Here is a 26781-nt window from a genome sequence, read left to right on the forward strand (position 1 = left end):
GCACTGCAGGGATGACTGTCTTCACTGATTAGGTGAGTAAGGCTTGAGAGGGAATGGAAAAATACAAACCCACAAGAGTGGGGACTGACATTGTACTTTATTTCTTTATTTACATTTTTTAGATAGAGCCAATTGATCATTTAACATGTAGTACCATATATAAAAAACATAGTAAGTCATAAATATAAAAATACAATGTTGTACAACGTAAATATAGTGCACAAAATTTTACACTTTCAAATCACATTAAATTATTCAAACATTCCAGCTTCTCTAGTTACACAAATGTTCGTTGATAAAGCAGTTTTTAATTGCTTTCTAAACTTAAGAAGGCTAGAAGAGGTTCTAATTTCCACTGGCAACAAATTCCATAAATAAGCTGCTCTGGCTAAAGGTGCGGCCTCCAAAATTAACTCCGGAATAAAGGGGAAACATGGAGGGAATCGATGTAAATTCCTGGTATTGATTCTAACAGGAAGAACAGCTGGAAGGTAGGCTAGTCCAGCTCCATTTAACGTTTTATAAACAGTGCAAAAGATCTTAATCTATTCTCTCATGGACCGGGAGCCAGTGTAGCTCCCTCAGAACTGGAATGATGTGGCAGCACAGCAGAGCCCCAGATATAAGGCGAGCTGCCATGTTTTGAATCCTCTGAAGTCTATTAAGCTGGACCATAGGAAGGCCTGAATAAAGGGAGTTGCAGTAGTCCAGCTTAGGGCTTAAAAGTGTTTGCACAACTGTCCGAAAAAGGGAGCCTGGCAAAAATGGTTTCATAACTTAAAATGCGCAAGAGAAAAGTAGAAGAACTAACCACATGATTAATTTGGGGGATAGGTGATTATCAATAATCACTCCCAAGTTCCTACCTTTGGTAACTACAATAGGTGTGGTTCCATTAATATTCAGAGGGGTTAAGCTATTCCTGAGCGTCTGGAGTCATTGTCGATCCCAATAATAAACCCTCTGATTTTGAAGGGTTTAGTTTCAACCAGTTTAAATTAAGCCAGGTATCCACCTTTGACAGACAGCAGTCCAGACCAGCCCTCAACGCAACATTGCCCGAGACACCCACGTGCAGCTGTGAGTGATCAGCATACTGGTGGTACTGGAGTCTGCATGCCTCAGTGATCTCCCCCAGGGGCTCTGTGTAAAGATTGAATAAAATGGGTGGGGAAAAAAAGATATGCTGGAGAAAACAAAAACATAAAAAAACATCCAACAGGATAGCTTTTTCTTTCATATTTTCTTTTTATTATTTTTACTATCTCTGTCCACCTTTACCTGATAAAGGGAACTGTATTGTCTTTAAATCCTGCAAATGTTCAACTTCTACTTTGGTCCAAAAAAAATTATGAACATTGTTTTGTTTTCAGCTCAAGTAGACCAAACTCTGGGGAATTGTTTCCTCCATTTGTGGTTGATGATACATACTTTGTGTAACTCAGGAGATGTTGTATTTGAAATTGTCTAGATAATTCTGTATAAAATTATTATAACTCAATATTGGAGCAACTGAACCAAGAACAACTCAACGTAAATTAAAAACATCTTAAAGGAAAGGTGACAAAGTAAATAAAATGCCATTTGAAGATGTCTGCTCTTTAATTTAACCCCAGATGGTCTTTTTGAGCTGGAATAGCCAACATAAACAAGTTGCAGAAAAGTTGCTGTCAGAATAGCTTAGACTAGTTGCATTTCATACACTATTAATCAAATGCTGTGGTGTGTTGTGAAATAATCTTCCACAACAGAGTGATCTGATTGGTTAGAAAGGTTGTGATGTGTATTACTAGCGATAACTGTTAAATAACAGTACAGTAGCAACTAGTTGGTAAAACCATATACTTGGCCTGTTGGGTGATTGCCTCTAATCTTTTAAATCCAAAGGAGGCCATGGATTTACTCAGAGCTAAGGAATGCTGTATAGACATTGTAAAACATCTTGAAAATACTGGCAATTGGATTATTCTTTTCCGTGTACAAGAGGAAGGTAAGAGTGGTGATAAGTAAGGCAAAGAGTATTTTTTTCTATAAATATGCTAAAAGTTTGGGTAAACAAGTGGTTCAACAAAACTGCTCTTCAGTGTTACTCATCTGTACTAACAAACACTTTTTTTTGGTTACATAAGAAATATTTCTTTCTCAGTTGGTACAATCAACAAATAATGCAATAAAACAGCCAACGTTCAAATAGCATCCTATGAAAAATGTGAATGCATAATTCTGTCAAGTAAAGTGTTACCCAAGATGTACCATAATATCAAGGTGATCTACTTTTTTACGTTACTGAAAGTTCTAATTTTGAATTTGCAGTTGTTACTTGCATGCCTATTAATTTTTCTATTTGATTTGCATTGACAATTTTACCTTCAGACAGACATTTTATTGAACATGAAGTTTAAAGATTCTCATGTAATCTTCCCCATTTACTAGGGCAAAGTCCCTACCAGGTACTGCACACAATGATGTCTGATCTACAGATCGAGCTGATGCCTCTTGCTTTCTACTGGTAAGTGGGAAATGTGTATGGGTTTTTTGGGATTGTGTAAAGATAGTGAGTACAGTACATAACTATATATATATATATATATATATATATATATATATATATATATAGTATATATTGACAATAAAAATGTACCTTTTGTTAAGAAATGTGTTTCCCAATATTATGTGGGTAACTGAAACATGTACAAGCCAGAGTTTAGATTGACTACAAGCCTAGTTCACTTTTCTCATCAATGTATTGTCCTACAATAGTATGTGTGTTATGACAGTCTGTAGGTTATGATTTCAGTACCTAGGCTGTGTGTAAACTTATAACCAGTATCCCTTCCCCCTACAGCCTTTTTCCTAGCCTGGATCAGAATTTGCTTTCTTCTGTAATGAAAAGGCAAGTTTTTTTACACGTTGCACTCCAAATGTACAGTGGGATGGTCAAACTTTTCTTGGATGGAGCGGAGGTCTCTACAAATAGAGATAAACAGCCAAGCGCTAAGCAGGTAAAATGCAATGACACTGATTTTGTAAAATAAAGTTGGGATAATCTGTTGGCAGCTGAAAGTCTGAAGGTACAATAGCATTAAATTACAAAGCAGCATTCTGTATGTTACAGTGGCAAGCTTAAATATTTATCAATGGGAAATATGATTTAAGACGCATTTGGCAAAGTAAAAAATATGTTTGAAATACTGTACAGGTTTTGTTTGTCCAGTGAATGTTTATTAAACGTTTACTGGATTATGATCTATGACATAATTCTTTTAAAAAGTTCTAGTTTACACAGTTAATAGAGAGTGCATGTATTTGGTCACAAGCTTTTCTAGGACAACCCTATTCATAGTCTGTCTCCATTCTGCTAGGGATCAAATCTGTCTTTATAAAGACCCATCTTTAGTATAGCAGTTTAACTTTGAAACAAATGGCACTTGCTTTACTTTGCTCAGGTTGATTCTGCAGAGTTGATGGAAGCTCAGCAGTTTCTGCTCCAAGTTATTTCACAGTGTCCGCAAGAGAGTTTTGCATACAGAAAACAGGTAAATATACTTTTATTTATTTTTGTTTATTACCTATATACATTCAGAGGCTATCAATTGCACACAAAACCTTCGCTTTGGGACAATGGTGCAATTATGATGATTTCACATTAAGTGAATTAAACAATTATTCATCTTTACAGCATGTTACTTATTTATCTGTAACGTTTTTTTCCAGTTGGAAGATGTGTGTGTGGATCTAGACCCAGAGGTGAAAGCTGCTCTTACCTTCCGTCTGAATCCTGGTGGTAATGATTCACTTTATGAAGAGCCAGACTTTCTGTAAATATGTAAATGGTCCTTTTGATGAAGGAATTATTCATGCACTACTTGTTTTTAAGCACAAATACAATTTAAGTGAATTCCTACACTTCTTTATTCATCCATAACTAGGTAAATGAGTTTACCTTATTGAGGAAAAACAATAAGCAGCCAATGTCTTCCTCAGCACGCCTAAAAAAAAAAAATTAAAAAAAAAAAGTTCAATATTGTGCATTGAAATGTTGTTGCAAAGTAAACTTTACTCAAGAATGTTTCAAACTTTATGGGTTGATATACTGTTCAGAAACAAATATAAATTTCAGTAGCTTAACCTTGAAAACTGAAAGCAGTATTTTATTTGAAGTGTCTGTTGTTGGTTTACAAGGGTGTTCAAATAAAAACACAATTGAATTGAATTTTTTTATCATAGCCATAACAGAAATGCTCGATAAAGCAAGATGGTTCTGAAAGTGTTCATTTAGCTTGCCCTACGATTTTGAAACATGATAGCATTTTTTGTTAATCAGTATTATCCATTACATTTTTTTTTCACAAAATTGTAAAAATATGTAGTGATTTTTCAAAAATAAAAAATATAAAAAGGAACTAAACCTTTTTCCTAAACAATAATCCTGTTCAACAAAAGTTGTCTCGCATACTAAACTATGGAATAGAAACCAAGATGATCTATTTACACTATATTCATACCTGTTTATTGTATAAAAAAACTACTTTAAATGCACGCACTATCAGATCTGATTTAACTACACAGTCCATTTTAATGTTTAGCAAATTATGCTGACGAATATCAAGATATCATTTAAATGTACTCTCTGCAATTTTTAAAATGTTTTTTTAAATATACTTTTACAGGCACAAACATCACATTGTTCTTTTCCTTTACACCTGACTTGATGTAGGCATTCACATGCTGTCCTGGAAACTCATAGTGAAAATGTTTGTACATGCTGAATGACCACATAACCTTTAAAATGCCTCATCAATTCATACACTTGGCAAAACATCTCTTTTTATATATATTTATTTATAAAAATCTGTACACTGATTGTGTGGAAGCAGGTGTTCCTGTACAGGATAAAACTTGTCTGATAACATTTTAGCGAAGGGACTAGCATTTACTACTATAATAATAAAGAAACCTATGAACATTACATATCACAAACTAATTCAATATTTAGTACATGACATTTCTGTACCTTAATTTGCATATAATTGTAAATGAAATCTAAAGCCACAGTCGTATCATACTTCAGTCAGAAAAGTCATTTACGAATAGTTTGAGAATCGAACCCTATTACAGTGCGCAAGTGCATATAAACATTTTTGTAATATTTGCTCAAAGGTTGTAGATAGGAAAAAATAAATTATTTTTACATGGCACTTTTTTCAGATTTTTTTTTTTTTTTTTTTTTTTGCCTTGGTACAGTAATGGTACACTTAACCTAAAATACAGAAATAAATCACTTCTGTAATAAATGTTAGAGGTGCAAATCAGCCCATAAATACAAAGCAGAATAAAAACACATTTCATTTAGAAATTTATAAAAATGTCACAGTTTAAAAAAAACAAAAAAAACCTTAATGTTAGGCAGTCCTTATTGCTTTTGGGCCAGTTTACTGTTAACTTGTAATATTTAAACCTTTTGTTTTATTATTTTGTGTGTTTGCACCTAAAATAGTGACAAAGCGCTAAGTATCTCGCACACAATTCTGATGAATTCTCTTCTAGTGGTATTAAACCTGAATGCTAGTATATATATGCTGCTGGCTTGACTAAGACAATTGTAATTGTAACACTGCAGTCCTTTTTTGAGTATGATCTTAAAATAAATCAGTACCCGAGTTCTGATTAGTGCATCTTCTACAAAACTCCCGCTTCTCTCCTGGCTTGTGTTTCAGCTGGTAGTCCCCTGGTGGGTTAATGGTTCTGTAAGAGTTTCTGGCATTCCCTGCGGGTCACCAGGTGGTAGTAGTTGTACAATTCCATAAGATTTGTTCTGATCCGAATTCTGGGTCAAGGGATGCACCATGGACATGTGGACATTCAGGTTATGGGCCTTTTCAAATCGTTTTCCACACTGGTTGCAAGCAAAGTCCAGCTCTGCCTCTGCCTTGTGCTTCGTCATGTGGTATTTAAGAGAAGCCCTTTGCCGGCACTGGAAACCACAGACTTCGCACCTGACAAGCAAAAAATGTTTCCCATTAAAAAAGTTTCACTAAAAAAAAAAAACAATGCTGGAGCAAGACAAGTATTCATCCCCATCACTATCTGCACTTACAAAAGCTGCATATTATGTATTACATCATTATACATCAAAGGGGACCATTTACAAAACGAAGTTATTTTACTGTATTTGCAGCCAGACAAAAGTAATAAATATATACACAAATTAAGCTTTCTGTCTGTCCTTTTGCTCCATATTCCATACACTAAATAAAGTTTCTTTCATAAGTAAATTAAAGGGTAAATTTGATCAACCTGTACCCAGCCTGGATAAACAAGTTGTATTTTTTTAGAGCATTTTACAGCAATAGCTAATCACCCTGAATTGCATCAATCACCGATCTGTTGTTATCCCAAGATTGCCCCTAAAAATATGTGGTTCATACAATCCAAGAGCATTCCCAGCTACTGTAAAATGCTGGAAAAATACCCAGTTTAAAGAAGGCTCAATAGTTAATGCTCAAATTTATCCATCCATCCATCCATTATCTGTAACCGCTTTATCCTATAGAGGGTTGTGGTGAGCCAGAGCCTAACCCGGCAGACACAGGGTACAAGGCGGGAATACACCCTTGAAGGGACGCCAGTCCATCGCAGGGCAACTAGGGGGCAATTTAGAGAGGCCAATCCACCTAGCCAGCATGTCTTTGGACTGTGGGAGGAAACAGGAGTATCCGGAGGAAAGTCACACGAACACAGGGAGGACATGCAAACTACACACAGACAGACCCCTGAGGCCGGAATCGAATCCAGGACCCTGGAGCTGTGAGGCAGTAGCGCTAACCACCATGCCGCCCACTCAAATTTATTAAGAACAAAAAAAGAGGAAAATATTTCCAGTATCCAATTGCAATAGCCAATACCAAACTTCTTGGATCACTCATTTAGAATTCCAAAAGAAACTTCACTTTCTCGAGGTACTCACTGCAGAGGTTTCGCTCCAGAATGCCGCATTTGATGAACTGAGAGGTGTTTCCGCTGTTTAAATGTTTGTCCACATTCATCACAGATGTAATTCCGTACCTCTGTAAGACGATGACACATGTTAAAGCTGAAATGTTTACAAACAGTATCAAACTACATGAAGTTGACATTAAAAGGAGGTAGTAATGCACAATAATTTCATTCCAAACAATAATGACTGCGAAAGAAACAAACACGACGCATAATAAAACTGAAGTTTGCCATCCCCAACGAAAGCTGTGCACTTTAACTCGAATATAAATGTTTTGCAAGACCATGCACAGTACACTGCATCATTACAGTTCATAAACCAATGATAAATGTAGTAGTAATTAATTTATATTCACCCAAACTGTTAAAGGATATAGTGTTAACACTGTATTATTAGGATCAGTTCTTTATTTGACTACAAAACTATTTACGAAATAATACCCAACATGAATCTGAGACTAGCCCACTCACCTGTGTGTATGAGCTTCACGTGGCGCTGCAGGTATCGGTCTATCATGAACACCTTATTACAACCTGGGTGGGGACAGGGCCTCTCACGGACTTCCTCGTGGTGCTCTTTGATGTGTTTCTAGAACAACAAGAATAAGGGGCAGATGCTATTATCTTGCAACTTGTCATGGAATTACATTTTGCTAATCTTATTCAATGTAATACCAAATTGATTTTTCGTCTATCCAAAGAAAGCTTCTAGTCCAAAAAAATGTACTTAAAGGACAAATTGTCAGGAAAAGAAAACTGCAGTTTACTGCAAAGTTTGTTATGCATAGTAAAGAAAACTGAGATGTTTAGATGCAAGATATTTAACAATTTTAATGTTCAAGCAGCAAGAGACCAAACATTACAACATTAAATGTGCACAAAATAAAGATTTAAAAAAAACCTAAAATTAAAATCGTTCATACCTGTCAACATCTACTTTAATTTTATATTGTTTTGGCACCGGAGTTAAAAGTATATTTTTAACATATACTGTAGCTTTACAAAGAGACGTTATGGGGCAATTCTAAAAACTTAACTGCATTGCTTAAACAAATACAGTAATAACTTACCTTCATTCCATCAGCCCCCCTATAAACAGCAGTGCAGCCCTGGTAAGGACACTTATAAATTGTAGGCAGCTCTTCTCTATAACTGAAACACAAGATCGGGATTATCTTCTGTAAACCAGATTCAAAGCCCTTTCTAATCAGTGATGACTTGAAACCCAGAGCACCTGAGGTGACAAAACATCTTTCCTGAATCCATAGCATCACTTCGCAAGGCAATATTAAAATGTTTTCATAAACAGACTTCAGAACAATTACACAAGTTCTTTAAGGAATGGGGATACAAGTTTTCACACCATAAAGTTAACACCATTCAAAGTATAAATGGACCCACATGTTTATTTCATAAATTTGTATTTTTAAATTTTGTTAGCTAAAAAGTCAAATCAATTGCATCCTTAGCCTCTGTATCCTCATCTCCTAACACATTTAAGGATGAACACACGTTGTACCTTTCAGTTTTAATTTTCTTTTTCCATCCTGGCTTCGGACCTGGTTTCTTCCTTACTTTTGGTTCAGTCGTCTTTTTTGCCTCTTTGCTCTCACTCTTTTTTGAAACTTTACTAAAAAAAAAAAAAAATTCAAAAAGAGAAAACTACTTTTTTTTTTTAAAACCAGTCTGCTGCTTCTGTCACAAAAAGTTTCATTTTTGAAGATCATCAGTTTAAAAAAAAAAAAAAAAAAAAATATAATAAATCTTTATATATATATATATATATATATATATATATATATATATATATATATATATATATATATATATATATATATATAAAAAACTGCTGATCTAATGCAGTCCAGTGTATAATATAACATGTGAATTTCCACTCACTTCTTCTCTGGGTAAGGTTCAAATAACTCATCCGAGGAGCCGTTTTTTGTCTTTTCCTCATCGTCGCTTGACAGAATTAGGATAGAGCTACAAATCAATATAAGCCAATAATTTAACAATCACAAATAACAACATGATGGGTTAAGAATTCCAGCCAATTTACAAATTAGACACTTTCAAGAATTTGAATCAGAATGTACATAGCAAACTTTCTGAATCTTATACTAAAACATGAAAATAAATTTTAAAAAGGTATACTGGTAAAATATTTGAATAGCACTGTTCCGTTGCAAAAAAGAACATATTTTCATGGTGTGAGCGACATCTAATTTAGACATTAAATTTTCAACAAAAGGTAAATGTAGAGACATGACTTTTTGTTTTTTTGTGTTGGACAGCACAAGATTTCACCCCAAGAGAAGCATTAAGCTGCTTTTTACCCCACTTTTTTATGTTATTTTTTAAAAGGAGTACCGCACAGTATTGTTTATTTATTAGTTGTGCCACTCGTCACTTCCTTCCTTTGTTTCAGTGCTTCGTTGAGGTTCGATTTCCAATTAAAGTTTGTTTTTACGTTAACAAAGTTAAACAGAGTTCTCCTCCAAGTGAACCAAGACCACCCTGTCAACTGATCTGGTCCACTTTGTTTGATACTCATTCTTTCTTAATCTGGTTACATTTCATGAACCAAACAGCACTTCAATGTGCATCAAACTGTCCAACTAACCAAGCATGAAAAGGCAAATAGATTTCTTTGGTATGGCCAATTTTTGTTTTTAGTCTTCTTATGTTTCTGGGGTAAAAGAAATAAGCAAGCATAAAGAGTGAACATTCTCTTGTACAAGGATGATGACATCTATGAAACTGTGCCTACTCTGACTGCATTTAAATTGACACTGGGGAATCAGATGTGAATCAAAGGTTTCATACGGTTATTTGTTTTATTTACTAATAAACCAAAAAAAAAAGGATACAAAAAATTTCACAAGACCAAAAACCGGACAATTCTGTGACAGCAAACTTATTTAGTTTAAAACACCCCCACTCTCAAATTAATAAATAAAACTAGTCTGTCATTCCTCTCATTTTAAAGGCAAACATTTAAAAATGGGTAGCAGCAGTCATGTTAGTTATAAATATAAAGGCTTTGCCACCCTCAATAGGGTGAATTATTTAAGATTACCTGTCGGACAGATCACTATCTTCCTCTTCCCCATCCAATGCCTCTCCTGGTGGCACTGAACTGGGCACCTCTTTACTGCTTAACTGTCCTAATGAAGAAAAAATATTTGCATTTCTATCCTGTAAGCATATTTAAAAAGTATAAAGTGGCAGCACAATTCAAAAACCTTTGCACGGAGCATTGTACTTTTGGATAGAAAAATAATTATTGGTTATCTAATTTTATCCTTTTTTTATTGTACCTTCAATGCTGTCAAAAGGTGATTGCTGTGCATTTTTATTACTCTCTATATGGTGGTGCGATACGTTTGTCACCAGCGTTGTTGCCGACGGGTAACTGGACTGCTGACAATCCGAGCTGCAAGGCTCCGTTGTGGCCAGCTGTGGCTGCCTGCCATGCTCTGTAGAACTGTTCCCTGAAGCTGGCTCTCCTGATCCTTCCTCTCCCTCTGGTTTCACTGTTTCTTCTGCAGAATGCAGCCCCTGTGGGGTGCGATCAGAGCCAGTGTCCATTATGTAATTATGTCCGTCTCCACATGTCCAGACTGCCCGGACCACCCCACAGTACTCTGACGCCATCACCTCCTGCAGGCTGGGGGAGGAATGGCACGACCCGGCATGCTGATGTGCCCAGGATACCAGGCTACGCAAACACCCAGGACTTGATGTAATCAGATCATCTGTTAAAACAAAATGCAGTACAATATTCTTTCCATCTTACGTAAAGTTTTCATAGCCCTAAATATATTTTGCCTGGTTGGCTAAGTCAGTTAAACATGTTATTTAGTGGTTACTATTGTTAACAGTCCTGGGGCAAACATGTTTGAATATTCTTTCAAAACCCCACAGTAAACAAATCTCTCACTAATAAGCCCAGTAACCCATGAAATTACCCATTAAAGAAAGGTGTGTTATTTATTTCAGTCATAGTTAATACATTGGTTTCCTTTGAAGGTATCTTTTTGATACAGTCCTTTATTAAGTTACATGAACAAATGCAAACTTGGTCAATTTTACCACTGAATACATTTCAAGCAGTGTTTGTTTGAATATTTGTCTCAGCACTTAATAAAAATTACAAGAAACTAAAATGTAAACAATTACATTTGTGAGATTGAAGAAACATAACAGCAACAAAGAATAAATAAGAATGAGTTGAATTACAATAGACATATACCGCTTATATCAATTGAACATTTTTTAATTGTGGCTACTTACCAAAACTTGAATTCTCTGCATCTGAATTTACAGAAAATGAATTTCCCCTAAAGAGGAAAAAAAAGACAACAGATATTTAGTTAACCTTTTTACAGCAGACTTTTTTGTTGGTTTTGTCTTGTTTACAGCTTAATGCATGCCATTGTGAAAATGACTACTAGAGACATACAAAAGCTACACAATAGCAGATAATCAGTTCTCTTATTTTGTGCAAAGCACCACCAGGTGGCAAGTGCTGTAATTGAAAGTCAAATATGTTCCTTTTGCTCACATCTAGTGTCTATATTAAAATATTGCACTTACCCAACGATGTAACACAGTGTTTTCATTTAGTCTCACAAATAAATTACAAACTCATGAAGAATGCCTCAGTTAAAGATTGTGCTGTGTTGGTTTGTGAACATCTTCCAAGCTGACAAAACTTCAGCTCAAATTAGGCACAATCTCAGAAACCTGAAAACATGCTAACTTGAACAGAGCTCAGGATTAAATGGAATGAGATATCCAGTGGAAACACAGCAAACCAGAGCTAGTCCCTGCTCTGCATCATTGTCTGACAAGCTATACACTCACCTGCACCCTGACCTCACTCTCCCAGTTGGTGACACGTTAACCTGCTGGATAAACGCCTGTAGGATGCTGGAGCATTTATAGAACTGGGTGTGGCAGTTCTTGCAGATAAACTGGGAGAGGACTGGATCCTGCATCACTGGCATACCCAGCAGATGCTGGAAATCAGCAAAGAAAACCTGCTGTTTCTGCTTCTTCCTGGGACCCTGTCCAATCACAGGGATCTTCCCAAAGGCACTTCGCAGGCTCCGGAATGAAAATTTCCCATGGCAAAGCCGGCAGAATGCAGTGGTTACAGTCCTTCCTGTACCTACAAAGCCAATGAGAAAATACTGATCACACATTATGCACTGTATTAGCAACTGATCAGCTCTGAGACATAGACCACAGAGTTCAGGCTCCAAAAGAATTCACTGTACCAGACATAATACTGCTGGGTGTAAGGCTGGGGAATATATCCCCATCTAGAGTATCAACATATGGGCCACATGGAGGTCTCTCAATTACACATAGATTTTAAATATATTTAGAAATGTGTTTATAATTGTGTTAGAGTAGCAGAATCAAGAGGTGCATGAAGGCAACTGTCTGTAAGTCAGACTTACATTGTTGTACATGTGTATAGAGTGGAGGCCTTAGTGATCTACTGACAGCTCCATTATTTTAGGGGGTGAACTTCACTGACACATGCAGTTTTAACTTGCAAAAGAATCTAGCCTATTGCAGCCTGAAGAAAACTCCACAGCTCCACAAAACAACTTGCTAATATAAATGTCTATTTCTCTTTCTGTTAAATTAAGCAAGGCAAATAAAGTATGAATATTTCTTCAGCCCTGATGTTAAACTACTGGGAGAAGCCTTTTGGGAGGTTTATCTTACTGGAAGTAATCTGTACTTGAAATAAGAAACCCCCACAAAAGCTGTACCTGCAAATGATAAAAACGTTTCACCAAAGTAGGATTTTATGGTACACCAAGCAATAAAATTGAGCCAAACTAACACGTTGTAACTTGCTCTAGTTTTCAACCATCCATTTAATTTGTGCAACAAACTAACCCGATTCCTCTGATCCTCCTTCACCACCACCTACTACAGCTGAAGGGGCGAGGCGTTCGTCTGTGTGCTGTACTTCAATGCCGGTCTCATTCACATGCTCCTCTGGTCTCCCTTGGCTCCCTTCGTTCCTAGCCCCTGCCTGGGTCTCCCCAGCAGCAGATCGCGGTCTTCCACGGCGGCCGCCTCGTTTACTCACAACAGCCTGCTGTCCCAGCTGAGCCTCCTGCACCGAAGCGCGGAACCGACAGCGCCGGTCCCGCTTCATCATCCACTTGCTCCGACAAATAGCTCTTGTTGATGTAAAATACAATATTAGCGCTTAAAATTTTTAAAATGTACTCAATGTCTTATTCGGTGATTGTTAAATGTTTTAAGAATGAAAAAACATCGAGTAGAGCCCAAAGTAAACAACCTGATCCGGAAGTAGCTGAACAAGAAGAAAACTCACGACATCCATGAACCATCAAAAAAACGTTCTGATAGCATCCACAGCGCCTCTGTTGACAAGATGAAGAACTGCACTAAGAATTAGTACTGAAGTTTTGTATGCAAAATCTTCACTTCTCTGGGTAAGGTGAAAATAACGACCACGGTAAATTAATCACACACACACTTGGACAGGATTAAGCATTTTTTTGGACCCAAGGCATTTTTATGAATGACCCTAAACTATGCAGCTTTTTTTCCCTTACATTAGAACTGCAGTAATTCAAAAGTAATTTCTTTTTGTTAAAGTTCTAATGCAACCTTTGAATGTAAACATCAATCTCTCTTTCCTACTTCCACCCGAAGAAGAGACCTTTGGGGTCTTAAAAGCTTGTGAATAATTATTATTTAGCTAGTCCAATAAAAGGTATCACATCTCCTTCTCTTTGTCTATCATCTCTGGACTAATACGGCTACCATTTCATCTATCCTAAACTACCCAAAATTCTGAAATGCATATTTTCTTTACTTGATAATTGTCAAAACGTACTTATTTTATTCAAAGGTCCACAGTGTCTAGACATTAAGCGCTGGAGATGTTGAAAATATACTGGTCAGGTGTTTTTTTTTTTTCCTGTTTACTCGAATCTCTGCTAAATTATCGCGTCAAAAACCCTCTAAATCAAAAGCGAACCAATCACATCGATCTTTTCTTGCGCGTTCATGCAACAACAAACCAAGGACTATATAATCTAATGTTATATAATCCGTGCAAAAAACACGGATGTTTACTCCACAGACATCATACGTGGGTGTTTCCCACTCGACTTTGCCACTCAGTCCGTCTGTTTTTGGAAGTCCGTGCTGCGCACACTTCGATGTATTCTGTCCGTGTATCTTAGACGATTACTCGGTTCCGCAATGTCTACTGCTGTACCAGACGGAGGAGTGAAATTACTTCAAAATGCTATGAAACTAGCCAATGTGGCCATAGAACTGGACACTAACAACAGACACAAGGTAAACTAGCGGGATACACTATTGAGGGTGTGCATGTCAAATGACAGGGTGTGGATTAGCTAGGAAGGTGTTTATAGGGCCGGTAGTACAGCAGGACTGTCTTGTTCATTTGTAAAGGGGCTACGATTGGGCTTTTTTTTATTTATTTTTTTTTATCGTGGAACTAAAATAAATACAGGTACATGTTTAAATGATGCGAATATCTGTCATATTTGTAAGCTAAACATCATGTTAATGTGTGCAAATCATTCGGAAACAGAACTGTTTACAGCCTGTGATACAGTACTTAAAAATAAACACTTGACAGTCAGAGCAAGGGCGTAACTGATCACAGATACTGGGATACCACCTACCCTGCCCGCTGGTTTGTTCCCATAAGATAATTAACTTTCCAAGCAGCTTTTTGCGTTTGCCATTTTTAGCATAACTGTTCGACGCATACATAGCCTTACTGTGTTGACATGAGGTATACACAAAATATTCATGGGTTATTAAAACGACCAGGCTAAGATATGTGTCTTGTATTTGAAACAGCTGGCATACGCGGCATTATATGTGTGTTGAACCTGCCATTGCATTTTGTCAAATACATATTTATTTCAATCGTTACTTTTTGCCAACGGTTATTAACAATATCTGATACAGATCATTTTAAGCTACACACAACTTACAAATTATTGTAAGATATCGTTTATTTTCTGTCAATTTCCTATTGTCCTTTAATGTTATTGTTAATTAGTATTTTTTATGTTTTTATGAATTTGCTGCTATTTTTAAAGCATGAAATGGTATGACGTTTTATGTGAAATTGAGATTTTGGTCTCAGAAATCATTTAGCACTTAGGAAGAAAGACAGCATTTTGCTTTCTGGTAACTACTGTGCCTCATAATGACAACACAGTACAGGGTTAAGAAGGTTTTAGATATTGATTTAGTATATTAGGGACCAGAAAAGAAAAGAAAGATATCAGATAATAAATATTTTCTTTATAAATTACTCATATACTAACTATATAAAAAAAAAAAATAAAAAAAAACACACACACACACACACACACACACACACACACACATTTGTTGTTTTAATCTGATAAAAGTGTTACAAAAGTGCTGGTAGTCTGAATTGTTACATTTTGTTTCCTAGGAGGCTTATTGTGAGTACCTGCGGGTCATTAACTTTATTTCCCAAGCACTTTTAGAGGAGGCAATACCCAAAGGTAAATGTGTATTTTGTTATACTTTCTGTATACACAACTTGAGTTTTTTTTTTACTATTGCATACCAATGTTTAGCATTTAAAATGTGTAATATCAAAAGCATTTACTGTATATAGCAGTGAATTGGTGAACAAAAATCGTAGGGAAGGCGTTGGCAGGACATGCATTGTAAAAAAGAGCAATGCCATACGTGTGGTTTTGTGGCATATTGCAATACCGTGAATATTAACGCCATGTCTGCTACTGTTGCTCTTGATGTCTGAACTTTCTGCTTACCCCTCACATTTGTTGACAAGAGAGGCTGGTGCCCTATTGTGATTCGTCATTTTGCCAGTTAAATGCGAGTTCTGTTTCCTTTTCTTTTGAGGCCTCAGCCTTTCTTAATGTCTACTTTACATTGTGCTGGTTGTTCTCTGTATTGTAACTCCTGTTTTACCTTTGATGCTGGTTAAACAAAGAAACTAAGGCTAGACTTCCATTGTACTTCTTATTGTGGATTCATGAACTGTGCAACTGACCCCGTCTGAAACATGAAACTCAATTTTCTGCACAAAGGGAGAAAGATGTGATCCTAATACCACAGGGAATTAACCTGTAGTGTTGTGGCAATATTAATGGGTTTACCAATCCAGTGTCAAATAGTCTGTCAGTAACATACACCCCCAGCCATGGCTGTCAATTCAATATTAGAACTATCAGTATGATGACAAATTGATGACCATAAAATATATCAGCAGTATAGAATAAGAATTAGCAATGGAGTGTTTAATTACAATTTGATAAACAGTTCTCCAGATTAATGCAAAACATGCAGACACCCCCGTATACCGCCAGAATCTGATATTCTCAATACCTTCTGCTAAATGCCAAGTTTTATGACCACTGGGTAAGCGTTTATAAGCAAAAATGTAAATGTGACATACAGATAGATGAATGTGTGGACAGACAGACACCACAATTCACAATGTGATATTCTCAATAAAGGATAACATGCTTGTAGGTCATTACAGTGCAAGCCTTTTGTTGGTGGTTAGAGAATTACTGTAGCTCACTGCTTGCTTTACAAGAATTTCACTGATTGTGCTGCTGTCTTGTAGAGGAGTGTGATATTGTGACACCAGACACACAGAAGATGCTGAAGTTGGCAGAACAGTGCTTAGAAAGGGTCAAATCGACAACAGCTAAACTAAGTAAGTAATCCTTGGGGAATGGATTTGGCATGTCGCCAGTCTTCAAACACATTTTAAAAAATAACTTTCATTCACATGCTAACATCCAATGGAGAGAACAAAAAGAGGGTTCATATTCATAATGGGCCCAGTTTTACAACGGGTCCCAGTACGTTTGTGCTGGGGAATAATTTATTTAGATTTTTACAAAATGTGTCAATTTCCATCCAACCTGGCCCAGTAATCAATAATGACTGTTTGATATTTAAGTGTTATTTTTGCTTCAAGGTAAAATGGAGGTGCAGCCTGCTGTGCTGGAGCCACCCAAACCCTCCCACAAGCCAGGGCATCGCAGAGTCCTCTCCGATGGAGGAGAAACGGCCTCCCCCTTCCTTCCCCCTGAGATCTTCCAAAGAATGCAGATTTTAGAAGCACACAGTGCCAGAAAGTAAGTTTAATATCCAGTTACTCGTGGACAGATAAAAAGAGCATGCTGCTTGTAAGCTTCCTTGCAGAGATAACTTCAAGGCTTAAGCTTGCTTATGTCCTGCATTACCCAACATTCAGTTATACTGCTGCCTGCAGTCTCCTATTCCCATTACAGATGTATCACCTAGATCAGGGGTAGGAAACTCTGTTTCAACCATTTTACTAATTGTTTCATTAAATAAGGTAACCCTCCTTCCATGTCCTGGAGCAGTTTCTTATTACTTATTATCTATAAAGAATTACCCTTCAGGACTGGGTTTGCACGCACCTCACCTAGATCAATGTGGAGCCAAGAATAAGTACAAGACTAAAATCAGTCACAAATCAAGCAATTCAGCTTGTGTGTAAAACAAAATCTCCTGTATTTTTTTCCCAGTCATATTGAAAAAGACCCTGTTCAACCAACTAATATCTATCTGGGGGTTTGCTTGTCGAATTGTGGTTAAACTTGGTGCAAACATTGCATGGCATGAATTCCTGAGGTTATTAATAGCTAGGCAAAATTAATGTTATCAACATACTTGGTTGATGTTAATAGATCAGAGTTTACATTTTTTCTAAGTGATAAATGTTTACAATTGTTCTTAAAAATGTAACCATTTTCAAAGCTCTGCATGTCAGGTCTGCTGTAGTGTTTATACAGTAGTATGTGTAAAGTGTAAGCTTGTTTATTCAGTATTTATTCAAAGTCTTTTCCATATTCACAAAATGTGCATCATAAAAAAAAGGAACAGCACTCTAACTAAGGGCGGCTCCTGAAGGCTTTTTTGATTGTTCATAACCATTCATAGCATGTTAAAGGTTACACATTGAAACTTGTGTAATCGTAAAGTTTAAACATTTAGGACATCCCTAATATAATTGCATTCAATTTAGTACTTTCAGATGATTTCCTAAGTTTTAGTACAGAAGTGAAAGTTACTGTGACTGTTGCTTGCAATAGGGAGCTCACTCCGATAGAGGAGGCATCGAGGCTAAACCAGAAGCTGAAGGCTACTTATGAGGCTCGAGTTGCTCGTCTGAACCCCAACCAAGCCATGCAGAAAACCTCACTGGTGAGTCCGGTATTGTCACTGTCACTTTGAGGTATAAACTGTTTCATCAGAACGTTGTCACCACATCAGTAAGACAGTCAAACCTGAGCAGTTTGCTCACAAACTACCTTGTTCCTCAAAGTGATCATTAAAATGTATCTTGTTTCTTGATATCAGTGTGCCTGTTTGCTTTGTTATTCACATTGACTTTTTGCCAAGCTATTTTCTTTTTTCATATTGCTTGCATTTTAGAGGAAAGTCAACCTAATGGTAGGGTTAGGAATTTCTAATAAAACATCAGAGTACTTGTTGAGTACTTGAATGCTGGTTCAATGACTTGTGGGCTTTAATTTTGTATTTTAACATGAAAGGCTGCTATTAGTAAAATGACTCAATATGTACACTACATAGGGCACCAATAAATATGTATCATAATTTTCAGATATTGCCATGCACCGGTGTAAAACTCTTTCCACTAATTTGAGGTCGTTCATGTAATGAGTTAGCTGGATTACACACTACGATGGAAAATGCTTATACTTCATTCTTTGCTGTAATCATTCTAGAACAGTCAGTAATCATATGTATGCAACACTCATATTTTACAAATGCTGTTATACTACGTCTCCAAATGGAGCTTGCATCTTGATTGAATTTGAGACAATTTAGAGCCGTGGTTCAATTCAAACACAGCACATCTCTATTTCTTTAATGTTCAATACTTGTATAAGTCTTAAATAATGTTGTCACATTGTGGATTTTTGTTTGCAAACAGGGTATTGAACTAAAAGCACAATATGAATGTATTATGCATGTGGCTCTGTGCTTCTTAACTACTGAACAACGAAGGCTGGACACCCTTATTAAAAGGATGCACTAAGGACTTAAGGAGATGGTCAGGAAGCCCGATTGTTGGGCAGAAGGTTTATTGTGAACCAATCCTAGTTAATAAAAACCAGGCCTCTGGAGTGCCTCGGGTTCGATTGCAGCGTTCCACCTATTTACACCATTGGTTCTCAGACTGTGACCAGTGACCTCTATAGATCTGCTAAGGTTGCCTAGGTACTCCCCAGGAAATTCTGGAAAATTCTCTTTTGTAAAACGGCATATATAACTTATGTCTAGAAACATTTTCTTTCACTGTTGTGGTGAAACTTACAGACAACATAAATATAACTTCTGTTTTCACTTCAGTACAGTTTTTTATATCTTGTTTGTGATTTGCCTCACTGTAACAAATTGGTTACTGTGGGCTCTCTCAGCAATATAGCCTGAATTCCTTGTGCATGTTTGTGTTACAGTACATTTTAATTAAATCTTTTTTTTTTTTTTTTTTTTTTAAACCTAAATAAATAAGTCTAATAAATTATTTTATTATTAATGTTCAATACAATTAAAACAAATGCACACTTAAGCAAAACTACAACTTGCTCATGGTTGGCACTTAAAATTTGATTTTAGATACCAATTAACAGGGGACCAAGTTTATGTTGCTTGAACTCATAATGTTAAATATACATTTCTAAAGCTGTGGTATACATAGAACACAGTATGGTATGACCATATGTGTAAGTTACTTCTAGTATGAGCTGCTTTGAGTGTTTGCAGTGTAGTTTAGTACACTAGAACAAAGCCTGGTACTCGAGCTCCAATTGTGGCACACGCTCTAAACAGTTCAGTGATGAAACTAACCGAGAGACGTGCTAAGAACACGTACACCATCATATTTGCAATTGCATTTATTTATATTTGGCGATTGTTAAATGTGTTCTGTTTAGTTGTTTGATTTACATCATCATGTGACACTTTATAGTTAGGTAGCATGTATTTACAGAATGTGGCACTCAGAAATTAGGCTTATTCCCAGTGACATCATTATGTTGTTGCAGTCATGCCCAACCAATACCGTGGTTTCGTTGCTAGAAAAAGTAGAGGAGGTATCCCAAGACCCATGCGACTTTGGTTATGTTGTATGATGATGACGCACCTTTTTTTTTTTTTTTTTTTTTTGACCCCACTCCCGACACCAGTCCCACAGGTTCAGTAATTTCTGCCCACTCCTTTTTCAATTAAACTCACGAGTGAAATATGTGGTTTAGGAACAGATTTCCATAGTAAACTCAATGGCAGTATGTAATTTTTCTTATTTTAAACTTTTTTTTTTTTTTTTTAAATCTAAAAACAGCAAACTTTTGCGGACTGGGATATCACTTTTGATAACGGAACAGCAAGGTGTTTAACCCCAAAAGAAAAACCGGGTTAAATCATTTTCAAAAGAAAATTCCGGCGCCTTTTCAGTGATTTAAATGACAATGCGTTACTATTGGAAACAATTTAAAGAGTTTTTAAAGGTATTGTACATTGTGCTTTTTTTATACCGTACCTGTCTATTCCATTTTTACATGTTTTGTGGCAAAAATGCCGTTTACAAGGAAAAGCATCCTATACATCACTAATTGTCAATTATTGCTAGAGTATATTTGCTAAGTTGTCCGCTACTTACGGTAGTACATTACAAATAGGGCTTGGCGTTTTGGGGGTTATTTTTGATCACATGACGTGCCTTTACGTTTGTTTTGAACCGGTTCTGTTTCCTAATTAAACTCAGAAAAAGCTGTTAATTAAAAAAACAATGCCACTTGTTTTTCACTTCATATCTTTACTGGGCCTGATTCTGTTTCGCTTGAAGTTATTTATTTATTTTTTATTTCAAACCGAAGTGACAAATTACATTAATTGCTCATCGCTGATCCTACATTTCATTCTTGTAGTCGCCAAGTTTTTGTTATTTTCACTGGTACGTAGTTGCCCTGACGGATTTTCTTTTCATCATAAATTACCCAGTACGGAGTGCATACTGAAAACAAGTCCATCATTTAACATCTGCTTAATTTTAGCAAAGAAATCATCTTAAACCCAGCCCCTTATTATTAGTTTTCTCTTGATTAGGATGCAGAGACAGTTTAATAACGGGCAATTAACATTTAAAAATAGGTTTGGAAAATACAAACCGAAAAGTTAAATCCCTAATTACAAAGAACGATTTAGCTTAAGATATTGTTTATTTATACTGGATAAAAATATTATGTGTTAAAACAGTTTTTAAACTTATTTTTATTGATCAGGAAAAAAGAATGACTACATTTTTTACAACTTATATATATAATCATCTCTGATAGGAAACGGTTCAAAATAGTAAGATTTTACTTTAATATTTTCTTACAATGCCTAATATATGGAGGTGCCTTTACAACCTTGGCAAGTGTGTATTGTGAAGATACAGTATGATTTTATAGATTAGGTTACTGCGCCTATTATTCAGATAAATGCATTGCGGTTTTGTTAAGACATGCTGGAAAACATTATTATGAGTCTTTCTTCCAAAACATATTTTTGCATAAGGTTATGCAGTATAAATATTATTGAAATGCATTTGTTTTTCAATGGTGATTTGTGGAGCGTGAATGATTCACAATACTGAATGTCTAAGACAAGCAGAATTAAGGTCAAATGGGTCTCTGAATGTGTCTTTGCTGCATGTTAAGCCCTGAAGTGGATTCTCAGGAAACTGATATCTGTCTTGTTTCATTTGCAGACATTGTCCCTTCAGCGTCAAATGATGGAGAATCTTATTATTGCAAGAGCAAGACAAGAGGCAGTATCCTGTTATTAGTAAGCCATTTAGCGTAGTCATGAATAACGTGAATCACTGTGGTCTAAGCTGCTGTTTAAGTGTACACACACTATGGAGGACTAGAGAGCAGACGCCAAGCATTCCCATGTTAATACAGAATTGTAAAAATTCTTCCATATCCGTGGAACTTGCAATCAATTCAGAACAAGGGTGTACCGTTATTTCCAAGGAACATTTAATACCATTATCACTATTATCTGATAGTTTTAAAATGTATTTACCTTGTAGTAAGTAATAACAGAACGGTTGCGCTCTATAGAAAACCAATGAGTGTCTGGATTGGTACAGCAGTGGTCTCCAACAGTGGTCCTGGAGAGCCCCTATCCTGCCGGTTTTATGTGTCTTACATCATCAGTGGCTAAAGTTCTGGAACACCTGTTAATCTTGAGTAATTAAGCCAGTAATTGGTGCAATTAAGTAACTGAGAACTCGGTTGAAACTTAAACCAGCAGACCCAGTAGCCCTCCAGGACAGGGGTTGGAGACCCCTGTTGTAAAGTATAATTTAAAAGATTTTCATCTGAGAAATAAATGAATGGTCTGTGTAAGGGGCTGAAGCTGAAAATGGCAGTACAAATACAAAGCTGCTTTTTAATTTTTTTTTTTTTGTAAATAAGGGGAAGGCACGTGAAACATGCTTCTCCTTCTTCAGTGGTGTGAGGAGTCTGTGTGAGGCTTTCCAAGTTGATGGATTTAGTTACTCTGGAAGAATGCGACAGTATTTATTTTGGAGAACATTCCTCTCCCCTTTGATCTAGTTGGACAAACTCTGTAAACATTGTCTGTGCAAGTCAGGACTGTCGTTTGTTTTTGTAAAGACCTTTTGAGATACTAGAGTAAACCACTTCAAAACATTTACAATCGAGTTCTGTTCCATATTGAGTTGACTGATCTAATGGTCATTTGTATGTGTGCACTAGTTATTAACTACTGTAGATACAGTGCATCAAGGATGCAAGTTACAGAACCGCTTGTCCAACAAACATAAAATGAAACATAGTGGCAAACATTTCTGGGTTTTTATGTCATACAATTTTACATGTACAGGCACATGCAGCAGATGTTGATGTTTTCTGCTAGAGATAACAAAGATACTCGTAATGAAGTCAAGTATAATGTTTCTTATAATAATAATATAATCTTTATTTGTATATAGCGCTTTTCATAGTAGACCACCATCACAAAGCGCTTTACAGAGGTAGGCTGTGAACTGTGAATTATATGAGCCACTTACAACAGGACATTGATTTAACATCTCATCTGCAGGATGGAGCACTAGGAGGTTAAGTGACTTGCTCAGGGTCACACATGGAGTCGGTCAGTGGCAGAGGTGGGATATTCAATACAGTAGGAGTTAATACCTCTGTGCAAACAAAAGCAAAATTGTGACAGGGTGTTGGGATTAGTGACTGGTTTAACCTTTTAAACTCAGAGGAATTTCAGGAATTCCCTAGTTTCGGACTTGGTTTAATAGTGCATGCTACAATTACATGCTACAATTACAGGGTTTTTGTGAAAATCTGTTGATTGCCAAGTAAATAGATTTAATTAGCTTTAATAATTGACATGACACAGTGCTACCTATTCATGGCATTAGCTGTCTTGCACATAATGGCCTAATGGTGAATTTACCATATTGGTACGTTACTGAATGGTGAAATATGAAGGAAGCATGTAGTTGTCTCTAGATTGCTTTAGGCTGTGTGATAGGCAAGTTATAATAGCTGTAAATGAAGGTATTGGTAACCGCTTCACTCACTTTAGATTCTTTTGTAAGCTATACTTCCATCATATGTCTACCATGAACATGTTAGAAATTGTATTATAAAATATGTAACGTTCGTAATGCTCTGTAGTAAAAGTAGATGTAACTAATTGCACAAATTCAAAGTAGAAAGACGTATTTATTTTTTTGAATGCATGGTTCCTTATCAAAGAACTAAACAGCTTCAGAGGAGGATGGAAGAGAGGCGGCTGAGGTTGCAGGAGGAAGCCAATAGGTAAAACACTTTATTTAATTATTAAATGTTGTAACATTGTTGCTTTTAACTAAGACATATTGACTATTTCCCTGGCTTGATACCCACTATGGTCATGGTGGTAATTCACTTTAAAACATACTTACAAAGTATGCTGAGTTTTAATGAGCACGAGAAGAAGAAAAAAATATTTTTTCCACTTTTTATTTCTACTTTTCCAGATCTGTACAAAAGCATAAGTAAAGAGTCATTCAAACAATCTGAATAGTTGTCATGTTAACCTAGTTGTCTCATAAAGTTTGGTCCTGAGTCATGGCTGCTGTTTTTCCTTTCTGTAGATCTCGCATTTATCCCTTTATTCTAACTTGGCAGAAGTAATCACCATGATTCTCAATTTTAGCATTGAAGTATTTCTCCTTTTCAGAGTAGGTTTATGTGGTCATGGTGAAATAATTTAGTCAACATGTTTGTTTAGGAGCTTTTCCAGTTCTACATCTCTAACCCCTGAAGAACAGGAGCAGAGAATCCTATATGCCAGCATTCTGGAGTACGAGCAGGATCATGTAAGTTCCACAGAGAGACTGAGAAGTAATGTCTACTACAGCTATTGTGCAATATGTTGGGATATAGCAGATATGCATAAACATGCAGTTTTTCAGTTTGAGGTCATGGTGTGTTTAACCATATATATATGAAGCACGAAGAAACTGGGTGTATACAATCTGGTTATATTTTCCTGTATAATCATCTCATACCTTGACAGTAACAAGGATGTCTTCCGAGACCAAAAACTACTGCAAGCCCAGCTTTAAAAGCCAGCACTGGCATGTTGAACTCTGTAGCCTGCAAAACCCAAATTAATAACCAAATGCTGTCATAAAAAATACAAATTGACTAATTTCCTTTTACCATCACTGTATGATATATATCTTTACAATAAGAATTATGCATACCACAAAATCATATACTACAAGATCTTGTTAAGTGCATACAGCAGCGTGCCTAAACTGGAATGCACTGCATGTGTGTGCCTGGTTTTGTGCACAAGCTTCCTTCTGCCTGGTGTTGCATGTTACTTGCCAACTGGCCTTATGGATATTGGACTGCGATACTTTGTGCTTCATGACACTTTTTAAAGTCTTCTGATCTGGCCATTCAATTTTGATGAAACTAGCTATGTAATGGTGACCTTTTTGTATAATTTGACATTTGATTAATTACTCTGTTGAAGCTCTATATCTTGTAATATGGACATTTTGTGTTTTAATATCTTATTTATCTTGTAACAGCTATTTATTTTCATGATGGTTTTCTTTGTGTAATTATCCTCCAGGATTGGCCAAAACAATGGAAAGCAAATCTAAAAAAAAATCCAAACGACCTCTCTGTGGTGTCTGGTCTTATCTCTTATATCTTCAGGTAAATAAACTAATCTTAACCATTTCAACACAAAGTAGGCAGCGGGCATTTATATTCACAAATATGAGCTTGTGAGGTTTATAAACATTTTTAAAAAATGTAAGGAAACACTCCAGATGATACTGTTTTTAAAAGTGTTTTGATTTTATTTTTTTAAAAAGCTGTCCAGAGCATCCTATAATGAAGCTCCTGAAGAGACTGCAGTACAGGATTTACAATAAGCTCTACCCCATTGTCAGCAAGGTCACGGCCCCTGAGTCGCCATCCACATTCACCTGCAGGGGCCGCAACATGAAGTCCTCCCAAAGCATCCACTGTATGCAGTCAGTTCAGGAAAACAACAAAACAAACAGCCAGAAACTAAGACACAGTCTTTCAGTCACATCCCTGCCCATCATTGAAGACTACAATGCCAACACGTGTGCTAAAGAACAAACACAAACTGGGCAAAGCACTAAAGAGGACAAGTTAGTGCTGAGCATGGGAGAGCGGGACAGTTCTTTTGAGGATTTGGAGCAGTTTCTGTCCCAATTTGAGTGCCCGCCCGCCAGCCTGCCAGATCTGTCCGAACCCGCTGTGGATGTGGATCCCCGGATTCTCAACCTGGAGGAGGGGGCGCTCCGGACACACCTCAGGAGCGTTGTGAAGGATATCCACAACTCTATAGGTTAGTGGAAGAAATGGACACTTTCTTCTTCTTCCATGGCTCTGGATTAACAACATCTTTAAAATGCTGTACATTTACTGTCAATTAAAATTCTTAAGGTTTTATCATTTTAATATGGTTTGCATGCTGTAAGTTATGGTTTCTTATCTTTTTTTAAAGAGTCAACAGTTTGTGTTTTTAATTTAAGTCATTTAAAGCAGTAATGCAGGTTTATTTAAAAAAAAAAAAAAAAGTTATTCCATATTTGGAGTGCATACAAGTACAGAAAGAAGACAAAAGCTTATGAAGTAATTTAAAATCTCAACCCCACAGCTAAGCCAAACAGGCCAGTGTGGGGTTTACATTTTTTTTATCTATCTATCTCTAAAGTTGCCAGTAGAATGAAAGACCGTGTTGAGCGGCCAAGTATTCCCTAATTCAGCCAGGTCAGTAGATAACTCTGTTTTGCATACAAAGAAAGAAATGCTCATTTGAATATTGCAAGGTTGTGTTTGAGAATATTACTGTATATTGCAGTTAAACAGGGTTTGGGTTAGCCAAGTTACGTAAATACTTGGTTATCTGATCAGTAATGTGTATAGTAATATAGCTAAACATGGGTAATGGCTTTCAGATATGTTCACCTTGGGCATAATTAAGTGAAATGAAAATGTTATGTAACCCGCACACTGAAAGTCCAACAGCAAGTTTAACAGGTGGGAGTTGACTTAACATCCTTGCACCTGAGCAAACCTTTTTTCTTTTTTA

The 26781-nt window shown here is 36.4% G+C and overlaps 3 protein-coding genes across 7 annotated transcripts in view; 2 read left to right on the forward strand and 1 right to left on the reverse strand.

Moving 5' to 3' along the window:
- The window catches only part of LOC121325595 (Fanconi anemia group A protein-like), a 28502-nt gene extending 24558 nt beyond the window's left edge, over positions 1-3944 (forward strand). The window contains exons 39-43 of one of the 2 annotated variants that reach the window (XM_041268388.1): positions 1888-1990; positions 2434-2509; positions 2846-3002; positions 3447-3536; positions 3715-3944. In XM_041268388.1, the coding sequence (XP_041124322.1) occupies positions 1888-1990; positions 2434-2509; positions 2846-3002; positions 3447-3536; positions 3715-3822 (534 nt within the window). In that variant the 3' untranslated portion in view covers positions 3823-3944. Of the gene's footprint in view, positions 1-1887; positions 1991-2433; positions 2510-2845; positions 3003-3446; positions 3651-3714 lie in introns of those variants that run through there. The other variant, XM_041268387.1, reaches the window with a different exon arrangement.
- Positions 1098-14150, reverse strand: LOC121325598 (zinc finger protein 276-like). 3 transcript variants are annotated; one of them, XR_005951352.1, is made up of 13 exons: positions 12922-14150; positions 11869-12175; positions 11296-11342; positions 10320-10757; positions 10079-10166; positions 8896-8982; positions 8516-8626; positions 8067-8148; positions 7468-7585; positions 6968-7067; positions 5657-5996; positions 3944-3989; positions 1098-1143 (listed from the first exon to the last, which is right to left on the reverse strand). XR_005951352.1 is itself a non-coding variant. In XM_041268391.1 (11 exons), the coding sequence occupies exons 1-11, from the start codon at positions 13187-13189 to the stop codon at positions 5714-5716; spliced, it is 1929 nt and encodes a 642-aa protein (XP_041124325.1). In that variant the 5' UTR covers positions 13190-14150; the 3' UTR covers positions 3999-5713. The 3 variants fall into 3 exon arrangements, 1 of the variants encoding a protein (XP_041124325.1); XR_005951353.1 differs by lacking the exon at positions 1098-1143 and adding an exon at positions 3782-3816; XM_041268391.1 differs by lacking the exons at positions 1098-1143; positions 3944-3989 and having other exon boundaries at positions 3999-5996.
- A 53-nt stretch (positions 14151-14203) lies between these two features.
- LOC121325596 (VPS9 domain-containing protein 1-like) overlaps positions 14204-26781 on the forward strand; it is a 28350-nt gene continuing 15772 nt past the window's right edge. For both annotated transcript variants that reach the window (XM_041268389.1, XM_041268390.1), the window contains exons 1-10: positions 14204-14367; positions 15512-15584; positions 16682-16774; positions 17042-17201; positions 18186-18297; positions 21872-21934; positions 23917-23969; positions 24424-24511; positions 25282-25367; positions 25529-26034. In XM_041268389.1, the coding sequence (XP_041124323.1) occupies positions 14269-14367; positions 15512-15584; positions 16682-16774; positions 17042-17201; positions 18186-18297; positions 21872-21934; positions 23917-23969; positions 24424-24511; positions 25282-25367; positions 25529-26034 (1333 nt within the window). In that variant the 5' untranslated portion in view covers positions 14204-14268. The remainder of the gene's footprint in view (positions 14368-15511; positions 15585-16681; positions 16775-17041; positions 17202-18185; positions 18298-21871; positions 21935-23916; positions 23970-24423; positions 24512-25281; positions 25368-25528; positions 26035-26781) is intronic.

Source organism: Polyodon spathula, chromosome 13 (assembly GCF_017654505.1).
Source record: "Polyodon spathula isolate WHYD16114869_AA chromosome 13, ASM1765450v1, whole genome shotgun sequence".
In the NCBI taxonomy this organism is placed as follows: domain Eukaryota; kingdom Metazoa; phylum Chordata; class Actinopteri; order Acipenseriformes; family Polyodontidae; genus Polyodon; species Polyodon spathula.

Bases quoted from the DNA above. Each gene is read 5' to 3' on its own strand.
- LOC121325598 (XM_041268391.1), bottom strand. From the start codon at position 13,189: ATGATGAAGCGGGACCGGCGCTGTCGGTTCCGCGCTTCGGTGCAGGAG. The intron at 10,758-11,295 runs GTAAGTAGCCAC...TTGTTTTAACAG, and splicing joins TGCAGAGAATTCAAGTTTTG to ATGATCTGATTACATCAAGT. The intron at 7,068-7,467 runs GTGAGTGGGCTA...ATCGTCTTACAG, and splicing joins CGTGAAGCTCATACACACAG to AGGTACGGAATTACATCTGT.